Source organism: Excalfactoria chinensis, chromosome 1 (assembly GCF_039878825.1).
Source record: "Excalfactoria chinensis isolate bCotChi1 chromosome 1, bCotChi1.hap2, whole genome shotgun sequence".
Classification (NCBI taxonomy): domain Eukaryota; kingdom Metazoa; phylum Chordata; class Aves; order Galliformes; family Phasianidae; genus Excalfactoria; species Excalfactoria chinensis.
The window spans coordinates 112,728,759-112,752,201 of NC_092825.1; the positions used below are offsets into that span (position 1 = coordinate 112,728,759).

The following is a 23,443-nucleotide window of genomic DNA, read 5'->3' on the forward strand; positions in this document are numbered from 1 at the left end:
TGACAATGCCTGAACTGCTTCACTCTTTTTGCGTTCAGAGTCTGCTCAATGCTTGGACTCATCTTGACAGCTCATGCCCATCTCCAAACACCAATTATTCTTAGCCTTCACAAGACATAAATTCTGTAGAAGAATCATAGAATATGCCAAGTTGGAAGGGACCCATAAGGATCACTGAGTCCAGCTCCTAAAATTGCCCACCTGTTTTTCTTTTTTCTTTTTTCTTTTTTCCCCTGCCATTTTTTCCACGCAGTCCTGTGCTGAGGCAGGAACTGCACTCAATGACCTCATGAGTCCCTTCTGTCTTTCTGTCTCAAGATGGAAGTCTATGATTCTTGTGTACAATGCCAGAAACACCCCGTGAGATGCGACAGGTGCTGGATGTTAGTTTCTAGATTTTGACAAAGTATTGCGCAATGTTTTAAATAATAACTACAGTGCTGGACAAATGATAAAAAACAATTCCCTAAAATAAAGTAGTAAAAAAATACGAAGATTGTTTAAATTAGCACCGGTATTCCCAATTTACTTTACTTCACCCATAAAGCAGATGAGTTCATCAACTAGTTAGGCTAAATTTTAGCCACTATGCTTTTATAACATTATACCAGTAATTTGGAAGGAGATGGAAGGGTCCCTCTCCATACTTGCCCATTTCCTACATATCATTTTTACACAACTTACTCTACATGTCATTGCTACTGGATATCTTGCCTGTCACAATATACTAGAGAAATTAGATTTTTGCTTTTAATAGTTTTCTATTTTATTTTGTAATAACAAAGGAAGGAGTTGAGCACAGCCTGGGTTTCCTTCCTTCCTCACTTCAAAGTGACTATCAAGCAAGGAGATACACAGAGCATCAAAGTCCCAGCATCAAACCTAGTTCTGAGTCTTGGATGACATCGACAGCTACTAAGGAACCAACAGAAGCAAATCCAACTGCAGGTATCTCCAATGTCCAAATAATCAATTACTTTAAAACTAAACTCTCAGTAACTCAAGGAAATGCCTTCCCTGAAAACCTTCCAAACTGCCTAGAAATCACAGAGATGCACAGACATTCTTCCAGCCTCCTTCCATGTTGCAGACAAGGAGAACACTGCTCCCTCTTTGGAAGTGATAATTAGAAAGCCCACACAACAGCCAAAAAAAGGATTTCAACTTTGGAGCAACAGTATGATGGTCTAGACATTTAAGAGGGCATGGCCACATTGTATGAGTAAGTGGTCAGGATGGGATCGCCTGGTGAATGGCCATGTGTGTGGGAGAAATCTGATCCTCGTACCGGTGGTTACTGCTGATTACTGGAATAAAACCTGTGTGAGCGGACTGAGAATGCTTTGCCTGGGTTAGGCTAGGAAGCAGCACATTCCTGCAGGGAGGTATTTTTAAAGGTTCCACTTTTCAACAGGTTGAAATTATGGCCCGTTTGACCTCAAAGGATTAAATCAGCAAAGCAAAAGCTTAGCAAAAGGCATTTCCATGGTCCCTCATTAAGAAGAGGAAGAGAACTGGAAACAAAATAGGAACTGTGGGTTACGATTAAAAAACATATTTACTGAGACAGAAAAGGAAAAACAGAAACAAAAATGCAATGATAAAAATACTGGGTCCAAAAGTAATACCTCCTGTTCTATGTTGGCCCGTGATGACAGAGGCAGATGGTGGGGGTACTGCAGTAGAGGTTGAACCTTCCCACCAATATTCCATTACATTTTGTTGAAATGCAACAGATGGCAGCAAAAGAGCAATCTGACAAAATTGTGTCTGACATGGAAGCATGGATGAAGCAAAGGGACATCACTGAATTCCTCCATGCAGAAAAATGGTACCCACTGACATTCACTGATGTCTGATGAAAGTTTATGGAGACCAAACAGTTGATGTGAGCACAGTGAGGTGGTGGGTGGTGTGTTTCAATGGCAACAACAGCAAAGCGAAAGATAAGTCATGTTCTGGACAGTCATGTACAGCTGTCAAACCATGAAATGAAAAGCATCTCAATCAGCTCATCTGCGTGAATCAGCAGATTATGATCAGGGAAAATCAGCTTCAATGTGTTATAAATGATGGTGGCAACATTAGAATATCATAAAGTTTACTCCAGGTGGGTATAACAATGCTCACACAGGAACACAAAGAACACTGTATACAATTTTATCATGACCTGCTCAACTAATACAAGGCCAAAGGTGATGGTTTCCTGAATCGCATTAATTACCAATGATGAGATGTAGTGTCACCACTACAAACTGCTGTCAAAAAGGCAGTCTGTGGAGCGGAAACATGAATTCCCCATCAAAGAAAAAGTTCCAAGACACAGCACTTTGGGTAAAGTGATGTCTTTTACGATAGGAAAGAGGCGATCATTCTGGATTTCCTGAAACCAGAACAATCAACTATGACTGCTACAATGCAATGCAGACTAAGCTGAAGGCTCCAACTTCTGGAGTCAGGCCACAATAATGCCTGACTCCCTACCTTTTTGAAGACTATGGAGCACGTTGCCAGTCTTGGCAGGGCTGTCCTACCACATCCACCATTTTGTAGCTGAGAATTTGCTTTACCAAATAGTGTTACTGCACTCTTTGCACTGTTTTTTCTTCCAGGTAAAGAGGCATAGCTTTTGGAGTAACCTACATACATATCTGCAGTGCAATCACTTGTCAACCTCTGACCAACACACAGCAATGTCTCACCACCTGTCAAACAATACCCAGCACGCCCTGAGTAGTGGCCTTCCCTCAGACAACTCCCTACAGCCTCATTGTCTTCCCATGCCAAATTCAGGCCAGCTGTCCTGGCTCTTCCATGCCCTCTGCTGCCTCCTCATGAAGGTTGTGGCTCTTCCCCAATGTACTGCCCAGCCTGGCCCTAGGTACACTGTCGCTCTGCAACAACCAAACATCCACATGCTATTAACACTGTCCCAGCTGACTAGGACATGGGATTATGCTTGTATGCATACACAAGGCTGTGAAACCTGAAGGTAAAGATCCTCGAAACTCACTTCTCTTTGTACACTGGAAACCCAGGCCCTATGAAGGCTGAAAGACTTTCAAGATAAATGATGCAGTTAAAAAAAAAATAAAAAAAAAATCAATGACATCAATTGCAAGGCTACTATTCAAACAAGTTTTTGCTCTCAACAATTATTAAGATTGGTGGATATACAGAACAATTACAGAGGCATTTTTTTCCAACATACTTAAATACAGACTTACAGCAACAGAGAATGAGATCCGTAAATTGTCCTTTCTATCTCACCAGAGCTGAAACAACCAAAAATGTCATTCCTTCATCCTAAAATTGGGCACATCTGTTCTTGCATCCCCTAGGAATACAAATAGTCTGAAAAGCCTTTCGCAGACAGGCTCTCTAAATGTTAATGAAGTATGGCGCAATGTTAGTTAACAGTCTCCACCTTGTGGCGAAAAGATCATCTGCATAAGCATTTGGAAATAGCTTTGAGGATCACAGTGGCACCCCAAGGGAGCAATCACATTATGTGTGTTAGAACAGCACATGAAAAAAAGCCACAATTAAGGTTTTTCAGTAACCTGTCTGCATAATTTAGTTCTACTTTTCACTGCCAAAAACAAACAAACAAACAAAAAAAACAGTACATCTCAACTTCCTCAACTCCTAAATCCCATTTTGCCCCTGTACAATTAATTGATGTTAAGATCAACTTTTCCCAGTTTAAAAAAAAGAAGTCAGATCTCCCACAATCCTGAAGCTACTAGAGTGTCTCTCAGAATGTTTAGTGTCAGGGTCAGTGTCCCATTGTAAGTGCAGATAGATTTACTCAACTTTTGTTGATGTTAGTAATACATATAACATCCTAAAAATACAGTATTTGCATTAACACCTGCAAGTTTTAGTAAAAAAATCAAATCGGCTTGCCAATTTTTTTTATAGAATCAATTGTGCAGGAGCAGATAAGACTTGCATCCACCTACAGCAATGACACCATCCATTCTGTCATCCATAGGAGAAGCCATCACGTCAGTTACGCAATGCAATTATGTAAAAAAGAGATACTTCTTTGGTAAATTCAGGTTTTAAATTAATCAAAAATATAATATGTAACTAGCTGGATATTGGTACCTTTATCCTACTTAATGCATATGAACTTATCAAACATTTAAAAACTTCTCTAAGTTCAGAGCTACATCACAGTGCTACAAGAAGACACTTAATTCTCATTTATACTGCAAACAGTACATAGGACTCTGCATGGAAGTACAACTGAATGGGAACAGAAAGTTATGCCTGTTTACTTTTAGTACTGTACAGACTGCCATTACAAGCTGCATTGTTTCCACCAAACTACTAGCAATTGCTTTTATTTATAGAACATCCACAGTTTTTTTCAAATACTATTTTTCACCCAGTGTTTTTGGACTCCACAGCAATGCAGTGAGACAAAACCAGACTCTGTTGATGATGTTCCTAAGCAATACCTGATGCTTCTTCTGAGAGCATAATACACTTTCCTGTCAGAAGACAAGTCTAAGATGCTAGTACAACACAATGCCAAGACAGAGAAAGCAAGTACAGCTACTGTCCTGTAACCAACAGGATGACACTTTTGCAGCATCTTTCCTATGATGCATTCCTTCATCATAGTGAGGTTCAGGCTATAGCAATTAAATGGACATTCCCTCAGTCAGTTTTCTTGATGTTATTTAATATGTTTATGTTTTAGAGAACCAAAAAAGCACCTCAAGAAAGTTGGTATGAGAGGCCAGAGGGAACAACACACAAAGTACTGGGTTTTTTGTTTTTTTTTTTTTGTTTGTTTTCAAAAAAAAGCTTCCTTAAAAGGAATGATTCCTTCAGTAGGTAAAATATAGCCTATTACCTAAAACTTGCATCCTAGAAGTTAATAGCTGGAACAAAAATAACTTGAATAGCCAACATTAATACACAGAGCTAAAAAGTTCTGTCATTTAACAACTAATACACATCAGAGCATTCAAAATCTTGCACACCTCAGTGTGTGACTAAGATCAGTTACACAAGTCAGCTGTATTCATGTCTGAACTGCAGTCCACAGTCTACCTGTCAGGCTCAACCAAGGCTGCTATTAGCCTCAGCCTGCTCTGGTTGCAGCTCGATGTACAGCCAGCCATTTATCCACACACACTGGCTACAGTATGGCCACCAAACCAGCTTTTGGCAAATCTTCCCAGAGTCCATCTGGAAAATCTGACAGACTGCAGAGACATTTACATATCCACTATTAAAAGTCCACTAGATTCATTGCAGGTAGGAAAACTGCAACAGAAGTGCTTGATCTTTCCAAAAGACATAGCCTCCCTTTCAATACTAAAACCTGCAAGGTTTTGCCAGAAAGATTTAGCGCAGTATGACTGTGTTAGTTGTATCCTTCATTACAACCACAGGTTAATGCATTTGACTTGTTCACACAACTGCTGCATTTCAAAGAAAAGCAACACATTAAGGTTGCTTTAAAAATAAATAAATATGTAAAGTAATTCTGTGAATCTTGCATTTCTTTAAAACCTTGTCCAATTTAAGAGCAAACTCATTCCGTTGCACACCTCAGAAAGCAAGCTTTGAGTGGAATAGTGTTCAAATGCATAATTTTAGCAGAGTTATTATGGAGTTCGGTGAAGTACTTCCAAATGCTGTACTTAGACGCTACATACATCAGAAAACTAGTTGAAGTATGGGCACAACACAAATACAACTTCACAGACATTTCACTCAACCGTCTGCTTGCTCTGATCATTTTTTTTTGTACAATTGCATAGAGCTTTGTACTCTACCTACAAAGAGGAAGTATCTTCAGATGAAAGCTTTACCACAGTTGCATTATACCTGAGGTGGCTATACTGTAGCGAGCATATCAATTTTAAATTATTTTTAAATGGAATTGGATTAGAAACTCGACCCAAGAACAAAGTCTTACATGAACTGTATAAGGCATTTCATAAAATGCCAAGCATAATAACAAGTAGATTAAAATGTTGAATATCTGTTTTCCAGGAAACAAAGCCAGTAATTTCTGTTAGGAATTGATAAAAAAAAAAAAAAAAAAAAAAAAAAGCAAAAAGAGTATTTACTTCCAACTGACTCATTTTCTTGTCCCATAGTACCTATGTCAAATTCTTACATCTTCATGGATAGCACCAATTCTTGTGTCTTACACTACTGAAGATATAAGCTTAAAAACCCGTGTCTATCTCAGCAAATTACACCTGTTCTGCTTTTCCAAGAACTGCTTGCAGCTACAGTATTATGCAGCATGCCTTCCTGATTATTGAAATTATGTTTTTAAGTTCAAAGACAAACTCTACAATTTCAGCGGAAAATGAAAGAAGACAAGTCAGTTTGGAAAGCCCAAATTTCATGCAAAAATCCCAAATTACTACAAGAAAACAGCTTGTATTATATATAACCATATTTTGTTAGTTTTGTTGTTTGTTGTTTTTTTGTTTTTTTGGTTTTTTTTTAAAAGAAAAAGACGTATCTGCAAAATATAGATTACAATACTTGTAGAGCAGTACTTCCTCACATCCAGATACCATACCTGCGTGAAATACTTTCCATCTTGCTTCAGGACTTTCATTGAGAGGTCAAGAATCAACCGCAGAAATTCCCACGTAGAATCTACATACAGAGTATGAACAATAAACAAATATCACTGGCTTTATGTAGTCAAGACCTGCAACACATCTACCATCTAGAAAGCAGCTATCTTTCAGCTTAAAAGAAAGCAATAAAGAAACAACCAAGAAAAATAAATCAAAGCATCTATAGAACCCATACACAATAGCAACAAAGAAGTGAATATCTCTGGTTCTCTTAACTGGAATTTTCTGTAAGCTTTCTTTTGTTTGTTTTTAATAACACCTTCATTAATTTGGGTAGGAACAGGATATGTGGCAGCAAGGGTACAAGTGCATACACTACCAGAATGTGAACACACTAAACACTTTTCTCAGGACTTAACTGAGTTCACATTATTCTGGAGCAGATTTTCGACCAAGTTCAATGCACCTATTTTTTTCTAACGTTTAAGAAAACTTGGAAAGATGTGCTGTCATTCTCTGCCCTTCAATAAAACTTCAACTAAAAAGGGTAAGAATCAAAGTGGTTTTTATTCAAATTGCCAATTATTATGGAGTAGGGACTGAAATTGAGAAAATACTCAGAAATTTAGGAAAATAAATTAGAAGATTAACCTTCTTCTGGAGATGTGGAGATTGGAACAGCTGTCAGATCATTAATTACATAATCAAACATTCTTCCTTCTTTGGCATACCTCTTCAGTACAGGAATACAGTCTTCAATTAGAACCTAAAAGAATAAAATACTGTAATTAGTCCTCAAAATATTCTGGAACTGACCTGGAAAAAGGAACAAACATGGATTCACAGGAACTAAGTATGGAATAAAGAACAAAATTAAAGCTGGATTTAACTTCGGGTTGAATTTTCAACTTTTTATGTCATTATAAAGAAGAGTAATAGATATTGGAATAGTGAGAAGTACAAATGCACCATAGGACTCAGTTTCCTAGCTTGGACTACTAGGTAGCCACTGTCCTGCTAAATGGCAACACTTCCAGTCTCCTAACACAGTAGTAAAATAAGGTATTTGTATGAAGGGCCATTGACTCACGTAAACTAGCATGTGACTTCTTAGTTAATTTTTAATATGCATTTTTTAATTCAAACCTTCAACCTCATATTTATGAGAATATTTAAGAGCAGGAATGAAAACAGAACAAGCAGATGTCAGATCACATCAATAAAAAGATGTCGATGCAGCACAGAAGACTGTGTGCATTTATGCACTAAGAGGGTAGTGGTAAGATTTTCTCTGAAAATTTAAAAAAAATTGAAACTGTTTTTTTTAAAAAAAACACAGATATTCTCAATAGTGAAGGACAACCTAACTTAAATACACATTTCTTCTCTGATCTTTATAACAATTTAGGGAATTATATTTAACGCTGCATTCTTACCGCTATTTCTTCTACATTTGTAAGTTATGGCAACAGACAAATCTCATATTTCATGTTCCTTCCAAGTATACATAATTATTTTAAAAATAAGTTGAAAGTGAAGAGTTAAAATAATGCATGCTTTCGATACAAATCCCACTGACAGCTACCAACATTTAGGAATTTCATTAGAAAAAGGAAACAAATTCTTCCCCAAATTAAGAAAGATCCATCTCCCAGCCTTAATGTCACATTTGAAACATTACTTTAAATGAAGGCAAAACAAAAAGTACCTGATAGCATTCTCCTTTCAGATTGTCTAAGACATCTCCGCATGTTTTACGCATGTACTTTTTACACCCGTCGATCACCATTTGGTCAATGTTTGAAGACAGTTAAGGCATTCAGCATTCCAGAAATAATACAGGTTATGAGAATTTCATTTTCTTCAAGAAAAGAAAACTCTCAAAAAGGTGAAATTTACAAAGGAATAATAAGTTGTGGTTAAGTATCACAATACCTGAGCTTACATATTTGACCCCAAATTCAGATAGAGGGTCAAAAAGCACTTATTTTCGTTTCCAAACAGTATTTATGGCATATTAAATTACCATTACTGTTAAAGCTTTAGGCTCACAGGAAAGAAATTTCAATTCAAACTATCTCCTCACACAAATTAGACTCTAGTAGTTGTACTTCATGCTAAAACACGCAGACTGCACAATGTTGAAATGACCGGTCATTTGTCAAAGGATATCTCTACCATAGTAACCATCTTTGGCTTCAGTTTGACTATCTCATACAGAATACCCCCATCACCACCTCCAAGGATCAGCACTTCTTTGCCAGTGTAGTCTTCCTTTCCGCTGCCCATTATGGCTCGAGTATATGCCAGGTCGCTTTCTGCCAGATCTGAATAGAAGGAAGAGAAAGAGTTGGACAGAAACATCTTTAATTCTTTTGATTAACCCCCAGTTGATATAGTACAGATCAATATATGAGTACCTGCAGAAAGAACCTAGCTGAGACACTTCAGATACAAGGAGACTGTCGATTTACCAGAACTAATGAAATCCTCCTCTGAATTCCATACAGGACTTCTGCAGTCCTCAATGCAAATCCAAGAGTGGCTACATCAACATTACAAAGTACTGTGTGCCAAGACAAGCATATCTGCAGCGCAAAATAGCCAGTACTCAGGACTTGACATCTACACTTGATACCACTTCAGTGGGGTTTTACCTTAAATTAATGCAACAAAAGACAACTGGGAGATTTTTGGAAGCACCCTCAGAACACCAACTAAAAAGATCAACCTAGATGCACCCCTGTAGATCCCTGCACATAAGAATAAGCATGACCATTAATATCTAACTGTTGGAGGGTCCTGAAGCTTGACTTCTGATGACTTGCTCACTAGTACCTTCAAAACAAGCAATAACTTTCCTGGCTGTAATAACAAATCTAAACTACAAGAGCAAAGCAATGATGTGCACTCTACAACTTCCTGAAGGGAAGTTGTGATGAGGAAGGGCTTGGCCCCTTCTCCCAGGCAACAAAAACAGGACCTGAGGAAATCGCCACAAGTTGTATCAGATGAGGTTTAGACCGGACATAAGAAGGAACTTTTTCATTCAGACAGTGGTCAGACACTGGAATGGCCTGCCCAGGGAGGTGGTGGAGTCGCCATCCCTGGCAGTGTTCAAGAGGCGTCTGGATAGGGAGCTAGGAGTTAAGGTTTAGTGGTTTTCTGTAGGTATGGTAAAGGGAGGACAGTTGGACCAGATGATCTTGTAGGTCCTTTCCAACCTTGTGATTCTATGTTTCTATGGGCTGTTATACCAAGCACATCCTAATATTGTGCCTGCCAATCAGCGCTTAGTTTATAATTGCACAACAACAGAATGACAGACCATTGTTTTAAAATTCTGTGGAAGGTAAATAAGTAATGGCATACTTCTCCTTCTATGAGGCATGCTGTGACAACATTCAAAGAAAACCTCATTTCCATATGAAACACAAATGAAAATTTCTGGCCAGGAGTGTGAAATACTTAATTTGGCAATTCAGATACAATTCTAACAGGATTAAAGAATACACTGCAAATGAATTCAGTATTAACAACACTCACAGCTGCTATCTGCACAGAATTCTGTAAGTCCCCTTGACAGCTGGTGATAGCTACACTGAATGGTTAGAGGTATTTCTGGTGATTTCAACAGCTATATTCAAAAGTCTTAATTACTCAGCCTCAAATCAGCTGTCCTAACCCTAGACATGAACATCCCCCATTTACCTCAGTCAGTACATTTAAACATAATTACAAAGGGATTTTACAAAGCATCCTTGATGCCTAGTGTCTCCATAGCAATTAGCGTCCTTATGTGGCTTAAAAGAACGGTAACCCATCTTCTCTCAGGTTCACTTTCAAAAATACAGGGAACAGCAAGCAGAGAGTACTCCATAGACAGAACCTCTCATAAAAGCTAGGTCACCCTTCTTATTATCTTGGAAGTTCAACTTAGCATTCTGGAGAAGAAAGAGGCAAAATAAGTTCAACAACACAGCAGCTAAATGGGATACAGCTGTTCTAGCTGATCTCACTGAGGAAATAATTCCAGCATCACAAAGAATAGAGCAGCAGGATTACCACCCCACACACCAGTTTCCACTTCTGCATGCTCCTTGAGAATTCCACTGTTGCTTTGAATACCGATAAAGTACTTTGTTTTACTGTCAAAGAGAAGCCCTCAAGAGGTTGCTGTCACAACAAACAATAAAAGATTAAATGAATGAAGTGATTGAAGAGACTGTGGTAGAGAACACTAACTTCAGTTCTCCTGTGGTACTTTCCAAAGGAAGAAAAATACTTTTGAAAGAGCAGATACCTTACCCATACTTTAGCTTTTACATCTGATCACACTTTCTGATTTAAGTATTTTATACACAGAAACAGATGTGTATGTACACACATACGTATACAAGACTTAGCTTCCTGTATCAGAACCATAACCCTCAGTAATCTATTAAAACTGACAGAGTAAGAGAGAAAACACTCCCTACAGTTTCACCTGGAAGATCCTCCACTGAGACAATACTTACTAACATCGCCACTGAGAATAAGAATATTCCCAAACTGTTTTGAATGCAGAATTTTAATGTTCTGAAAAGGTGAATCTTCATCATAAACAACTTCATCGATGTCGTACTCTACCAAGCGCCCATCAGCTGTGGGCCAGTATCTATCGATGACACCTCCCCTTAAAATGGTTGGCAATCTAGAAAGAGAGAAGAGGGAAAAAAAAAATCACCAAACGTATGAGAATTATTATTTTATTTATTTCCTCTTAACAACCACTGGTTTCTACGTAATAAATATAATAAGTAAATAGTACTTACAAGAGTAAATAAGAAAATTTGCAAGATTTAATGCTGATGGGATTTAACAAATCCATGAGCCATATGTTACATATACAAAATTTGCTAAGGTACCAATGAAATATCAGTGGCCATTCTTCATGTACAACTAAGTTCTACAAAGTACATATGAATGCACCTCTAAGAGATGTGACTTATGTAACAGCGCCTCTACAGAAGAATCAGTTTGCAACCAAAAATTGGTATGGACCAAAAAACAGTATGAAAATCAGAATGCGAACAAAAAAACCCCAACAAAAACAAAAATGACAAAACCTCTTCCCATCTTTAGCTCAGCTAAGAATGCTATTTCTTCGAGATTAGTGAGTCTCACCCTTCTAAAGTTGTACTGAGAGACATTTTAAACATATATGGAAACATAAAAGTGAACTACAACTATGCTTCAAATTGAGCCAGGTCTGCAATGTTTAAGCACAATCCTTGATATCCACATACGTGACATCTCAGCTGCCAGCTTGTTTTATTTTTAAATGCACTTTCAAAGCACCTACACAAACAGGTGCTTTGTGTTTATTTTTTTTTTCCTTTTAATTCCAATATAAGTATGGTTGAAATCAGTATTAAGACCTCAAAAGACAAAATATATTTGAAATTGTAGTAAATAATTAAAATGACCAAATTCCATTTTATGCAAGTTGGGGCTGGCACAGAGTTCATCCAATTTCCCCCACACACAATGTAGATAACTAAGTCTTTTTCAGGAGAAGGTGCAGGAGAAAAATCAGACAAACAAGCTTCTAGCAAATTCACTAGAGATTCTCAGTGAACACAGCAGAAATAATTTGTACCTTCAGTAAACCACGCGATGGCAGCACATGTTGAAAAAGCAAGAGCACCTATTCACAAGACTAAAGAAAGAGGTAGAAAGAACAATTTCCAGCAGCACTAGTTCTGTTAAAGATCATGTGTGATCCAGAAGGATGCAAAAGAAACTTCAATAAATTGAGGGACATGTTACAAGACCCAGTCCAAAATCACTGCCCAAAGAAATTCATCTTCCTATACTAAGGAAACAAAACTAGCCTAGGTCACTTCAGATAGACTTTTTCCTGACCTATGTTTAACAAGTTCACATAATAGGGATTCTACAGATTCCCAGCATAGTATGTCAACATTAAAGCGTCCTCCAAGAGACAGCATTTCCCCAGCACAAACATACAGTGGTCTCCTATAACCTTCACACTCTTTTCTGCAATAGAACTGCATAGTTATTTTTCCATTTAGCAGTTTGCTCCTTGGTGTTAGAGTATCTTGCTGATTTTACATAGTTCTTTTACTTTTATTAAAATCACTTCCAGGTCTCTTAATCTATTCTTTAAGGTCCCTGCTGCATCATCCAGCCAATTCACATCTGTAGCAAGAGCTCCTCATGTTTCAAGGTGTTGGTCACTATGAAGACATGAAAGTTTGGTGCACCCTTTCCAGATCTTTGGGAAACACCGGTGCGAAACGTCTTCTGAGTGGTAGTCTAATAATAGTTAATGTCTCCACAGTTTGATATGTAACATTGTATTTAAGTAAACCAAAATGACAGAAGACTTGCAAAGGCACAACATGTTATTCTCTGCCTTCAGTAGCGTTACAAAAATTGCTACAAACATTTACATCTTCTTAAGAGGGACACAGGCAGACACAATTCCACAGCTGGCTACCCATTCTCAAACCCTGCTCCATTGGATAAAGCTGGATAATCCTGCTCCGGCTGCTGGGACCAAGCCATGAGACAGTGCTGGGAGAGGGCCTCCACCTTGGTTCTGGCTCATGCTTTTGCATGAGCTAAGCTGCAGCTGTGCCTGCCCACATCTTTTGCCATTCTTGACCCACAGCGTGGCACTATCAACCACTCACCCCAGCCCTTCTAGCCCCAATCAGGAGCTCTGGGACTGGATCTTGTAGATAACATTCATGCCCTGCCCTGGCCTGCTGCCACCGTTGGCTCCCTAGCTCTTCCAAGGCAGAGTGCTTTTGCTTTCTGTTGCATTTTCTCCCATCAATTCATGCAATTGTTGCAGAAAACAATAAAAGAAATAATTCTTGCCCAAGTAACAACACCGAAGGTCAAATTTAACATGAGAAAACTCGAGTGTCTTTAATTCTGCAATAAAACAGTTTTGAAATATTTAGACAATAACATACACAAAAATTCATACTCCAGGCTACTTATTCACAGCAGCATAGCAAAGCATAATTTATTGTCTTTAGCAACCAAGACACACATGGAAGTATATATACAAACTTACCGTTTTACCCTTTTCAGATTGCCATGAAAAAACTCTTTCATTCTTTCTTCTACTTTGTTAAGAAGCTGAAAAAACAGCAAACAAAAGAGGTAGAATTTATAGAAGTGATTACTTGGTGTACAACATCTTTTAAATTAGACAAGTTGGAAGGCAATAATAAGAAACACGAGTAGTGACAGACTTTGCAACATAACATTAGAAGCCCATGAATAATTATCTGCCCTGGCTTCATTAGTTGCAAGTGAACGCATACTGTTAACAGCTGTCACTGCATTTAACCATTTCAGTTAACAGCCAGAACACTCAGACCCAAACTAAAGAGGAAGCAAAAGAATCCTGGAACATTTCAATCTTGCCCCAGATTCTCAAGTCTGAATTTCACATCAGGGAAGAAGCAATTATTTGTCTCCATGGGAAAGAAGTTTTAGAACAAAGGCTCCCCATCTCCCACATCGGAGAAGAAAATGATACACTATACACCATGTGTTGGGTTGAACATCCCTTCTCTCTCTGCTCTGTGTACAGGAAATAAACTGAATGCTAAAATAAGACTACTATGTTTTTGAAACTTGTATAGCAAAGAATGGGAGGCCCAGTACATGCAAATGTGTGCACACTCATACGCATATGTAATTACAACAGCCACTACTACTACACATCTGTGAGTGCTATGATAGAATGAGTATAGTTATTTGAAAACAATTTACCAAGATATACTTTATAGATGTGAAGAAAAGAAGGGGTTCCCCACGCAGTATGCTAAGCATAATAAAAAAACAAACATCTGTACTACCTGATCAGTTTCCTCTCTTCCTTTTGTATGATCATTGTAGCTCTGCAGGTCCACCAACACCAATCCATGAGGGTGAATTCTCAAATTGGCAAAACTACAAAATAAAGACAATGATGATGACTTTATTAATAAAAATGAAAGGAAAGAAAGTCTGAAATTCATAGTTCAATTCATAATGGCCTGCAAGAGTAAGCTGTACGTTGGTTCCTGCACTGGGAAGGAAGAAGACAAAAAGAACAGAATGGTTACAAGGAAATTACGTGCCAGACACTTCTTAGAAAGATGACCCTCAAGTGTCTGATTTCCCTCAAAACATCATGAATAGGTCTTGCCTAAACGAAGACGTTTTTATACAGCACACAAATTTCCACTGTGATTTCCCTGCCTAACTATCTGCATCTTTGCACCAACTTAACGACCTTCTCTATATTTCACCAATTGTCCACTAGGTGTCTTCTATACAAGTATTTTAAAGTAGAGAATAAAAAATGCCAACATTACAATAACACTAAACTTGCTGAAAAGCCATTAAGTATGTACTCCCCTGACATCATCACCAGGAAATTACGCCTGTGTAAATTATCCCAGTTTGTCCTGATGAAAGGATGCACAGAAAATAGCCAAGGAATAACACATATCATCTTGCTCTTTGTGTTGTGTTTGGTTTTTTTTGTTTGTACAGTTCAACAAAACTGCATCTAACATGAAAGTGCAGATGAAACAAAGGAGCGTCACTGAATTCCTCTGTGTAGCAAAATGGCACCCACTGACATTCATCAACACTTGCTGAACTGTGGATATGAGCACAGACAGGTGGTGGGTGGTGTGAGCAGAGTGAGGTAGTGACACTGCAAAGCCACCATTCATTGAGTCCAACTGTTACTCTCGCTGGGGCAACAGGGTACTGACACCCAGTGTGGACACCACTCCCAAGGTAGACAGCAGACTGGAGTGATGTGGTGGGCCAGTAATTCATGTTCTGAGGGTCCAGCTGGTAATACCTGCTCTCAGACAGTAAATGTGTGTTAAATTGAAAAAAACCTTCAAATAAATTGCTGAGAAGGACAATGGGACTCTGGCTGATGATAAACTTAACATGATCCAGCAGAGTGTGATTGCAGCCCAGAAGGCCAATGATATCCTGGGCTCCATCAGACAAGGTACTGTAGGGCAAGTGAGGTGACTGTCTTTCCCTCTGTTCTGCCCTCATGAAGCCCCTCCTAGAGTAGTGTCCAAGCCTGGAACCTCCAATGTAGGAAAGATGTGGAGCTTTTGGAGAGCCAAAAAGATGATGCAAGGGCTAGAGCACCTCTCCTATGAAGGAACTGGGCTTGTTAAGCCTGGAAAAGAGAAGACTGTGGGGAGACCTCACTGAGGCCTTTCAATATTTAAAGGGGGTTAATAAACATGAGAGACAGGACAAGGGGAGATGGTTTCAAACAAAAGGAAGAGATGTGTACATTAGATGTCAGGAGGATGTCTTTAACTGATAGAGTGGTGAGGTGCTGGAACAGGTTGCCCAGTGGGGTGGAGGGGTACCCTATCCCTACAGGTGTTTAAGGCTAGGCTGGATGGGGTCCCAGCAGCCTGACCTAACAGCTGGCAACTCTTCCTGCAGCAGGAAGCTTGGAACCTGATGATCCTTGAGGTCCCTTCCAACTACAATCCTGCATATTCAACCTTTTTTTTTTTTTTTTTTCCTACAGATAAAAAAAAAAAAAGGATAGACAGACAGGTACCTATAGCAGCCCTCTTCACTCCATCAATGCTTCAATATGCTGAAAGACTAACTTTGAGCCCAGGCATAACAGTAAAGTATATGAAGAATACCTTGCCAAGGAAATTGCCACCTGTCAAATTACCCACAAGGGTAGAAATAAGAACTTCTTTGTAATAGGAAACCCCCAAACAATATCATCAACAACAAATATATTATCAAGACAAGGACATACAGGAGACCGATATCTCTTTTTTCAAGACATTCCTTATCTTAATTACAACCTACTTTAGAAACACAAGGAATTAAGCAACCACAGTCTTTCAATGTGTGATTGTTTCTATTCTTTTTTGTTTGTTTTACAAAAGAAGGAAACTAAAACAATGAAAGCTATCATAGTTTTGAAGTGTTACTGATTCCCAGCAGTTGTTTCCAACTGCTCTTCAGCCCATTTTCACACTCTAGGTAACTGAACGAATAAAATGCCACATTTTCATCTGGCACAGAGATGAGGAATGTCCATCCTGCTCCTGTAAAAGGTGCGGAGTGGCACAGCAGTTAGCTAAACAATATGGTCAGAAAAGAAAAGGTAAAAACACCTAACCCTCCCTTCGTGGTGTTAACATATTCATCACAGTCGTCTAAGTGACAAACAAAGCTTCAACTGATTAAACCTTGCACTGTTGTGACAATGAATTCAAATACCTTTCCCCAATAAAAAGAACTCAGAACAGAGAAGCTTAAGATGGATGAGTGAATAGGGGAAAGTCACAGCCTTTGTAAAAGAGTCCTGTAGAAACACCGGCTCACGATTACAGGTTTCAGCTCAGGATTACAGGTTTTGTGGGTTTTTAAAAGAGCTTTCAGGTGCAAAGGGACAAAAGAGGGATCAGGGAAGTGTTTGAGTAGATGATTTGGGTCAGGAAGACTAAAAGACAAGAAACACCCTTGCAGCTGTGAGTACTATTCTGAGTGCATGTACAAGTAGTGATATTATCAAAATACAGTACTGGCTCTTGAACAATCTCCTTACCCTGGCTTCATTTTATTATTATTATTATTTTATTTTTTTTTTACGTCTTAAGATGTAATGGGCCTCATTACTCTGTATGAAGTTTTATATACATTCAGCAAAATAAAGACTTCACATTCATATCTTGAAAAAAAAACTTTTCAGTCTAAACCAATACTTCAATGGAAAACACTTAAATGAAAACAAGCTACTTAGAAGGCTCCCAAAAATATGCATGAAGTTTCTAAAAGCAATGTGAAAAATATACCTCAGGAAAACAAAACTGCTGAGATCCCAAAACCTCATGGAGCTGTAGTTAGCACGTTACCATTTCGCAGTGCAGCACTTCATCAAAGGAGCTGGCCAAGAACAGAAAAGCACTCACACCACTGTAGACAATAACCTGACTGGCTAAAGAGAGCAATTTCCTGAACAACTCAAGAGTGTGAATGGGTATTTCACTCACTGTTTTGTTTGACAACCTGATTACTAAAATGCTTTCAAATGAGCTTCCCTCAATTAGTTTGATGTGAGGTTTGTTACGACCTGCCCCTCTGGCCAACAGTAAATCATAAAGCTAACTGACCAGGTAGGACCGACTTTGGCTTGCTAAACCTCAAAGGAGGAGGATCTGTTGCTTTGGTAATGCTGACAGGAAAGCATGGCATAATCCCCAAATAAACTCTAATTCATTTTGTAACACTAGCCCTTCACAGAGCTGTTCACACAGTATTTTGTCAGAGACAACCAGCAGTGCCCACATCTGAACAATCTGTAACAGGGCATGGTACAGGCTGCTGCAGTTATCAGCACGGGTGTTGGACTATAAGCACTCCTTAATGAAATATTACTATCCAAAATCAAATATACACTCTTACTGGAGTTAGTACCCAGCTTACATTAGTTGCACATTTGACTTGCTCAGTCATCTCTGGTTGATTAGAAAATGCGTGTGCATGCACACCCTCACATCACTTCCTCACATAGCAGAGTCGTGCATCTTTTGTGCTTGAGCAGTCTAGCCAAACTCCCTGCTACTTGCTAGGGAAACTTCGTACCCTGCATCCTTACAGAAGTCATACGTGAGAACTGCAACTTCAGTCATGTTACCTACCCTCCATCATGATTTTTATCCTGCTTTTCTGCTATACATACTACTTAATTTCCAGAATGCCCTCACTTCAAAGGGAAAGAAGTCTGCATTCCCAGGCTACTTTCACACTAACTGTATCAGACAGCATTTTTCCTATTTAAGTTCTTTTTGAGTAGCATTAAAAACCTGCAATAATTTTAAAGTCTCCAAAAAGCAGACAAAATTGCTAGCATTAAAATAAAGCCCATGTGGTTGCCATCAAATCCTTTCACATATAACTAGTTCTTTTTGCCATTCATTAAATATTTGCTTCTGCCGTGCTGTTTTTGACCTGTCCAGCCTCCTGTTGTTTACATCTGGATTTGTTTCAGCTAACTGAAAGCATATCACGTTATGTTAATGGAAATATGCTTTTTAAGGCTGCCTTAGAAGAACTACATACAACTTCTGGGAGGGATCTCAAATACCATATGACCCAAAGAAACAAAAATGCTGAGGCCCCAAAGCTTACAGAAAGTTCTCCTGCTGTACCCAAGTCTGTGTTTATTCAGTGTGGCTATCAAAGAACAGAAAAAATGTATTTCACACTACTACAATGAGTTGAACAGCCAAAGACAGTAATTTTAGACTGCAAAGAAAGAAAGCAATAACCATTATTTATTGATTTATAAATAGAAATGCACTAAGAATCACTTGAAGTGTGAAACCTCCTCTTAATATTTAGCTCTTCCATAGTATTGTTCTTTCTTATTCAGTTTTATTTAGGATGATCTCCTGAACTGCTCCTCTTAGAAGTGCAGCAATTTCCAGACCTGTGCCGTATTACGCTTTTTATTTGAACATTTATTTAATAATTACAGGGTTAAGCAGCTTTACTTGCCAGTGTAACTTTGAGCTGACAACATCCGTACACAATTTAGCATTAACATCACTACAGTGGCTTATATACAGATTAAGATCACAAAAGTTGGACAGTTAACCACTTTCCTGGTAGGGAACAGGGAGGTAGGGCAACTTCTACATTTACTACTAAATCCAACACACTGAATGAAGAGCAAGTCAGCATAGTGAGTTGAAAAGATTAATGCTGCTAGTCAAAGACATTTCTGGCACATTATGCTATTGAAAAAAAGAAACAATAATCAACTGGTTGCATTCAGTCTGGAAGGCTGAAGGTGATGAACTCTGAGAATAGGAAGGGCCCAACCATGCTTACCCTTAACTCCACTACTCTCCTTTTGAGTGAGGTTTCTCCTTCAGCTGATCAACTGCTTTCTCAAAGCAAGAGTAGCACTACAGGTCACCAGGGAAGTATTTTGTTATCATACAGCTGACCCCTTGTGTGCCTGACACACAAGAAGTGTAAAGTCCTGACCTGGGCTGGAATAACCTCAGGCACCAGCACATACTGGGAGCTGTCTGAGAGCTCTGCAGAGAAGGACCTAGGAGTTTTAATGGACAACCAACTTGAGTATGCTCTTGCAGTCAGAAAGGGTAACAGTATCCTTAGCTGCAGTAGGTAAAACATCATCAGCAGTTCAAGAGCTTCAGTTCAAGTTCAAGCTTCCCCTCTATTCCACTGTGACTGGTGAGGCAAAACCTGGAGTGCAGAATCCAGTTCTTGGGCTCCTCAGTAGAAGACAATTACTGGAAAGAGTTCAACAAAAGGAACAAAGATGAAGAAATTGGAGTCCCTCTTCCATGAGGAGAGGTTGAGCTGAACACCTGACTGAACACCTGCAACTGTTCAGTCAAACAAAAATGAGGCTTAGGGGGATCTCAATGTCTATAAACACCTGAAGGGAGGGTGCAATGAAATAAAGCCCTTCTCTTTCCAGTGGTGCTCAGTGCCAGGAGAGGAGGCAGTGGGCACAAACTGGAACACAGGAGGTTCCCTCTGAACACCAGGAAACACTTCTGTGTTGCCCAGCTGCCAGAGCACTAGCACAGGCTACCATGAGAGGCTGTGGAGTCTCCTACTTGAACATCAGCAGAAACCACATGGATATGGTCCTGGGTACCATACCCTGCACAAGCAGACATTGGACCAGTTCAACTGCTCTGATAACCATGTTAGAAGATGGCAAGGATAACATTCTCAACAGTATTTTGCATCATTTTAGAGTCACTTCAGGCAAAACTGGTGAAAGAAGCCTCTTTTACCTGCACCCTGTAACAAATATTTTTCTTCCTTTATTCGATGTTAAGCACAGACAAATGGAAAATAAAAAGGAAAATCCACTCACCTGCCATTTTTTTTGATGTAGGTTGCTAAATAACCATGATCTTCCCAGTTATGAACTGTTTCTGTCATTCCCTGCTCCTGAAAAACGGGCTGTAGAGCTTTAAGAACGGCATTACAATCAGCTGCAACACAGAACAGACAAGGAAATAATCATTGAGGATTTTCTAGTTAAATCAATTATTTTGTTGTTGTTGGTTTGCTTCCTTTCTTTATATAAACACTGAACAGTTTTCACTGGCAACACGATACACTACTATTCCATTGAGTTCTGTCTGAGAAACTGCTTTCAAGCTTATAGCTGATCTCACAAAAGACAGAAGAAAAACAGTACAGAACAAGCTACCTTGCATTTCCCAATCCATACAATTTTTTTTCTAGTTTACAGAGAGTTACAAAGTTTTTATCCCTTTGAAAAAAAAAAAAGTCTTAATCTACAATTGCCAGAATGAGTAGTTTTATGTCTATTATTACTGGTCAGCTCCTGTATACAAAGACAATCCAAGTCTTATTCATGTAATTAGTTTTATTACTCAAAAAGCCCAACAACAATCACAACAACCACCACAAACCACAAAGAAACAGCAGCACTGAGAAGAGGCCTGGTAGTTAACTTACCCTGGCCTAAGGCACTGAAAACTGAATAGAGTAAGCTGCCCTATCTAAATAGTGGTCATTTTCTCTTCCACTCCTTTAACCAACAGAAGTGAAGTGGGAATAAAATCTTCAATGCACCACACAGCTGACCCACAGCACACAGTATCGTTAAATAAATACTAATTCAGATTAAAATGGAAGCAAAGATACATTGACTTCCACCTTGACATGTGTAAAAACCTACAATTTCTTTCCTGGAAAGTGATTGATAAGAATTTGGAATGCATGTTAGTTTGAGAACAGTAGGATGAGAAAGATCATTGCCTTGCAATAACCAATTGAAGAAATTGGTATCGTGAGCCATTCTCACAAAGATATGACCAGGCTACTCTTGACAGATGTCTCCCCATCTCACAAGCAGATTAAGACCCCAGGGAAAAATGACATTTTTTTCTAACACCTAGGGCAATACAGACTCACACGCACAGTCTTCAAGATGCTATAAAAAAATCCACAAAAATCCACTTGGAAGTAACCAAAGATTTCTTAAAAGCAAGCTGATGCTTTATACATATAGATACTTCTTCAGTTAAAATATGATGATGTTAGAAGAAATGAGTCAGGTGCTTTTTTTTTTTTTTTTTAGTGTATAGAAATATTTTTATAACTACTTTGAGCACTCCATTCAAACAGATATCCCGAAACCAAGCTGAGATTCATCAGCTGTTTGGAGTTGACTACAGAAGTTAATCAATGATCTGGTAAAGCTACACCTATCAGAACTGAAACTAAGCTAGTGAGACTGTCACACCAGTAAGCATGTCAGGGAGAAGCCACAGACAGCTGCAGTGAGGCAAGTATAATCATTTTGCTTCGTATGCACAAAAGACTAAGCCATGATAGTCATATAAAATGCAAGTATCACATGGATCTGAAGTAACTGAGGAATAACTGGCTTTAGCTACTTGCAGACAGTTTATAACTCACTGCTTCTAGCCCTGACATTGTTCTACCCAGCCCCAATTAAAGTGCTATTCTAAGACAGTCTTATTTTATTCACAGCCCTCAACTGCATAGACATAGGATGCTCCAAAAGTAGTGCCTCCTATTTTTCCCCATAAAAAACTACAAGCGATACAAAGAGCACAATGGCACTGATCGACACATCAAATTCTTAGCTACAAAATGCTATTTCTCAACCTAGTCACCACCTTTAGCTATGCATTTTTTGCCAGTGATGAACAAGAGCCTGCATGCTATGCTCATAACAACCTGCAGCCGCAGAGGTTTACTTACTACTGGCCCTACTGCTGAAGCACAACACCTCATTGTGCTCACATTCCCTGGTTGGCCTTGAGAAACATTCAACAAGCATCACTGAATGTTAACGGGTGCCATTTCTTTCTGCACAGAGAAATTCTAAGACACACCTTTGCCTCAGTCATACCTCTGTGTGAGTCACCATTGTGTCAGACTGTCCCTCCGCTGCCACCTAGCCACAAAATTTAATGGGATATCGGTAGCAAGGTTCAACACTTACTGCCCTGCCACCAACATTCACATCGGATATCATGGGCCAACACTATACAGTGAGAGGCATTACTTTAGGAGCAGCTTTTGTACCCTGGAAACAAGTGTCACCTCTAAAATGTTCTTGATGTGTGCAGCTATACCAAATGAAATCACCTTATCTCACATAAGCAAAGAACTAGACAAATTGGAAGTCTGATTACTGTAACCTATGTATCTGCTATCTATGAAGACCACACTGTTAACTCTGTTTTTTTATCAGACAGACAAATGGAGGTAAAAGCACCTTAAATTTTCCTTCAGCATTAAGTTTAGAGCAAGACAATTCCCTAATATATTGCCAAGAATACTTATGAGAAGCAAAAAGGCTCTGCTCTTACTGTTCATACTGCCGACCTTTCATTTATATTCTGAGATATTTACCTCCCGTCTTTAATGTCTCACTCATTAACTCCCCATTAATTGTTAATTCTAATTAACAGAAAACAAGTACCATTAGAGAGTGGTGAATAATTTAACTGCTGGCACAACTGTCACACTCTGTCAGTCAGTAAGCAGACCCACTGATGATCTGTACCCTCAATGAGGGAGCATCTGCAAGGTCTGCTATCATTAAGAAGCTTTTCCTTCCCTACCCTGCTGTAAAATGCAAATGAATTGTACCATTACATTTTTGTACTTGACATTCAGCCTCAGTCAGGTAACGCCATGATGAGGGCACAACAAACAAAGTTTCTCTGTTAAATAACTGTGGCTCCAGCAATAATAGATGACACTGTCAAGCCAACATATTGTAG

The 23,443-nt window shown here is 38.9% G+C and overlaps 1 protein-coding gene across 1 annotated transcript in view; it reads right to left on the minus strand.

Annotated features, from left to right (window-relative positions):
- The window catches only part of SMS (spermine synthase), a 46,319-nt gene that overhangs the window by 9,710 nt on the left and 13,166 nt on the right, over positions 1-23,443 (minus strand). Inside the window, exons 2-9 of the mRNA XM_072343201.1 lie at positions 20,524-20,644; positions 14,456-14,549; positions 13,663-13,727; positions 11,087-11,262; positions 8,742-8,896; positions 8,278-8,367; positions 7,221-7,335; positions 6,566-6,645 (exon numbers count right to left, since the gene is read on the minus strand). Coding sequence (XP_072199302.1) covers positions 6,566-6,645; positions 7,221-7,335; positions 8,278-8,367; positions 8,742-8,896; positions 11,087-11,262; positions 13,663-13,727; positions 14,456-14,549; positions 20,524-20,644 — 896 coding nt within the window. The remainder of the gene's footprint in view (positions 1-6,565; positions 6,646-7,220; positions 7,336-8,277; positions 8,368-8,741; positions 8,897-11,086; positions 11,263-13,662; positions 13,728-14,455; positions 14,550-20,523; positions 20,645-23,443) is intronic.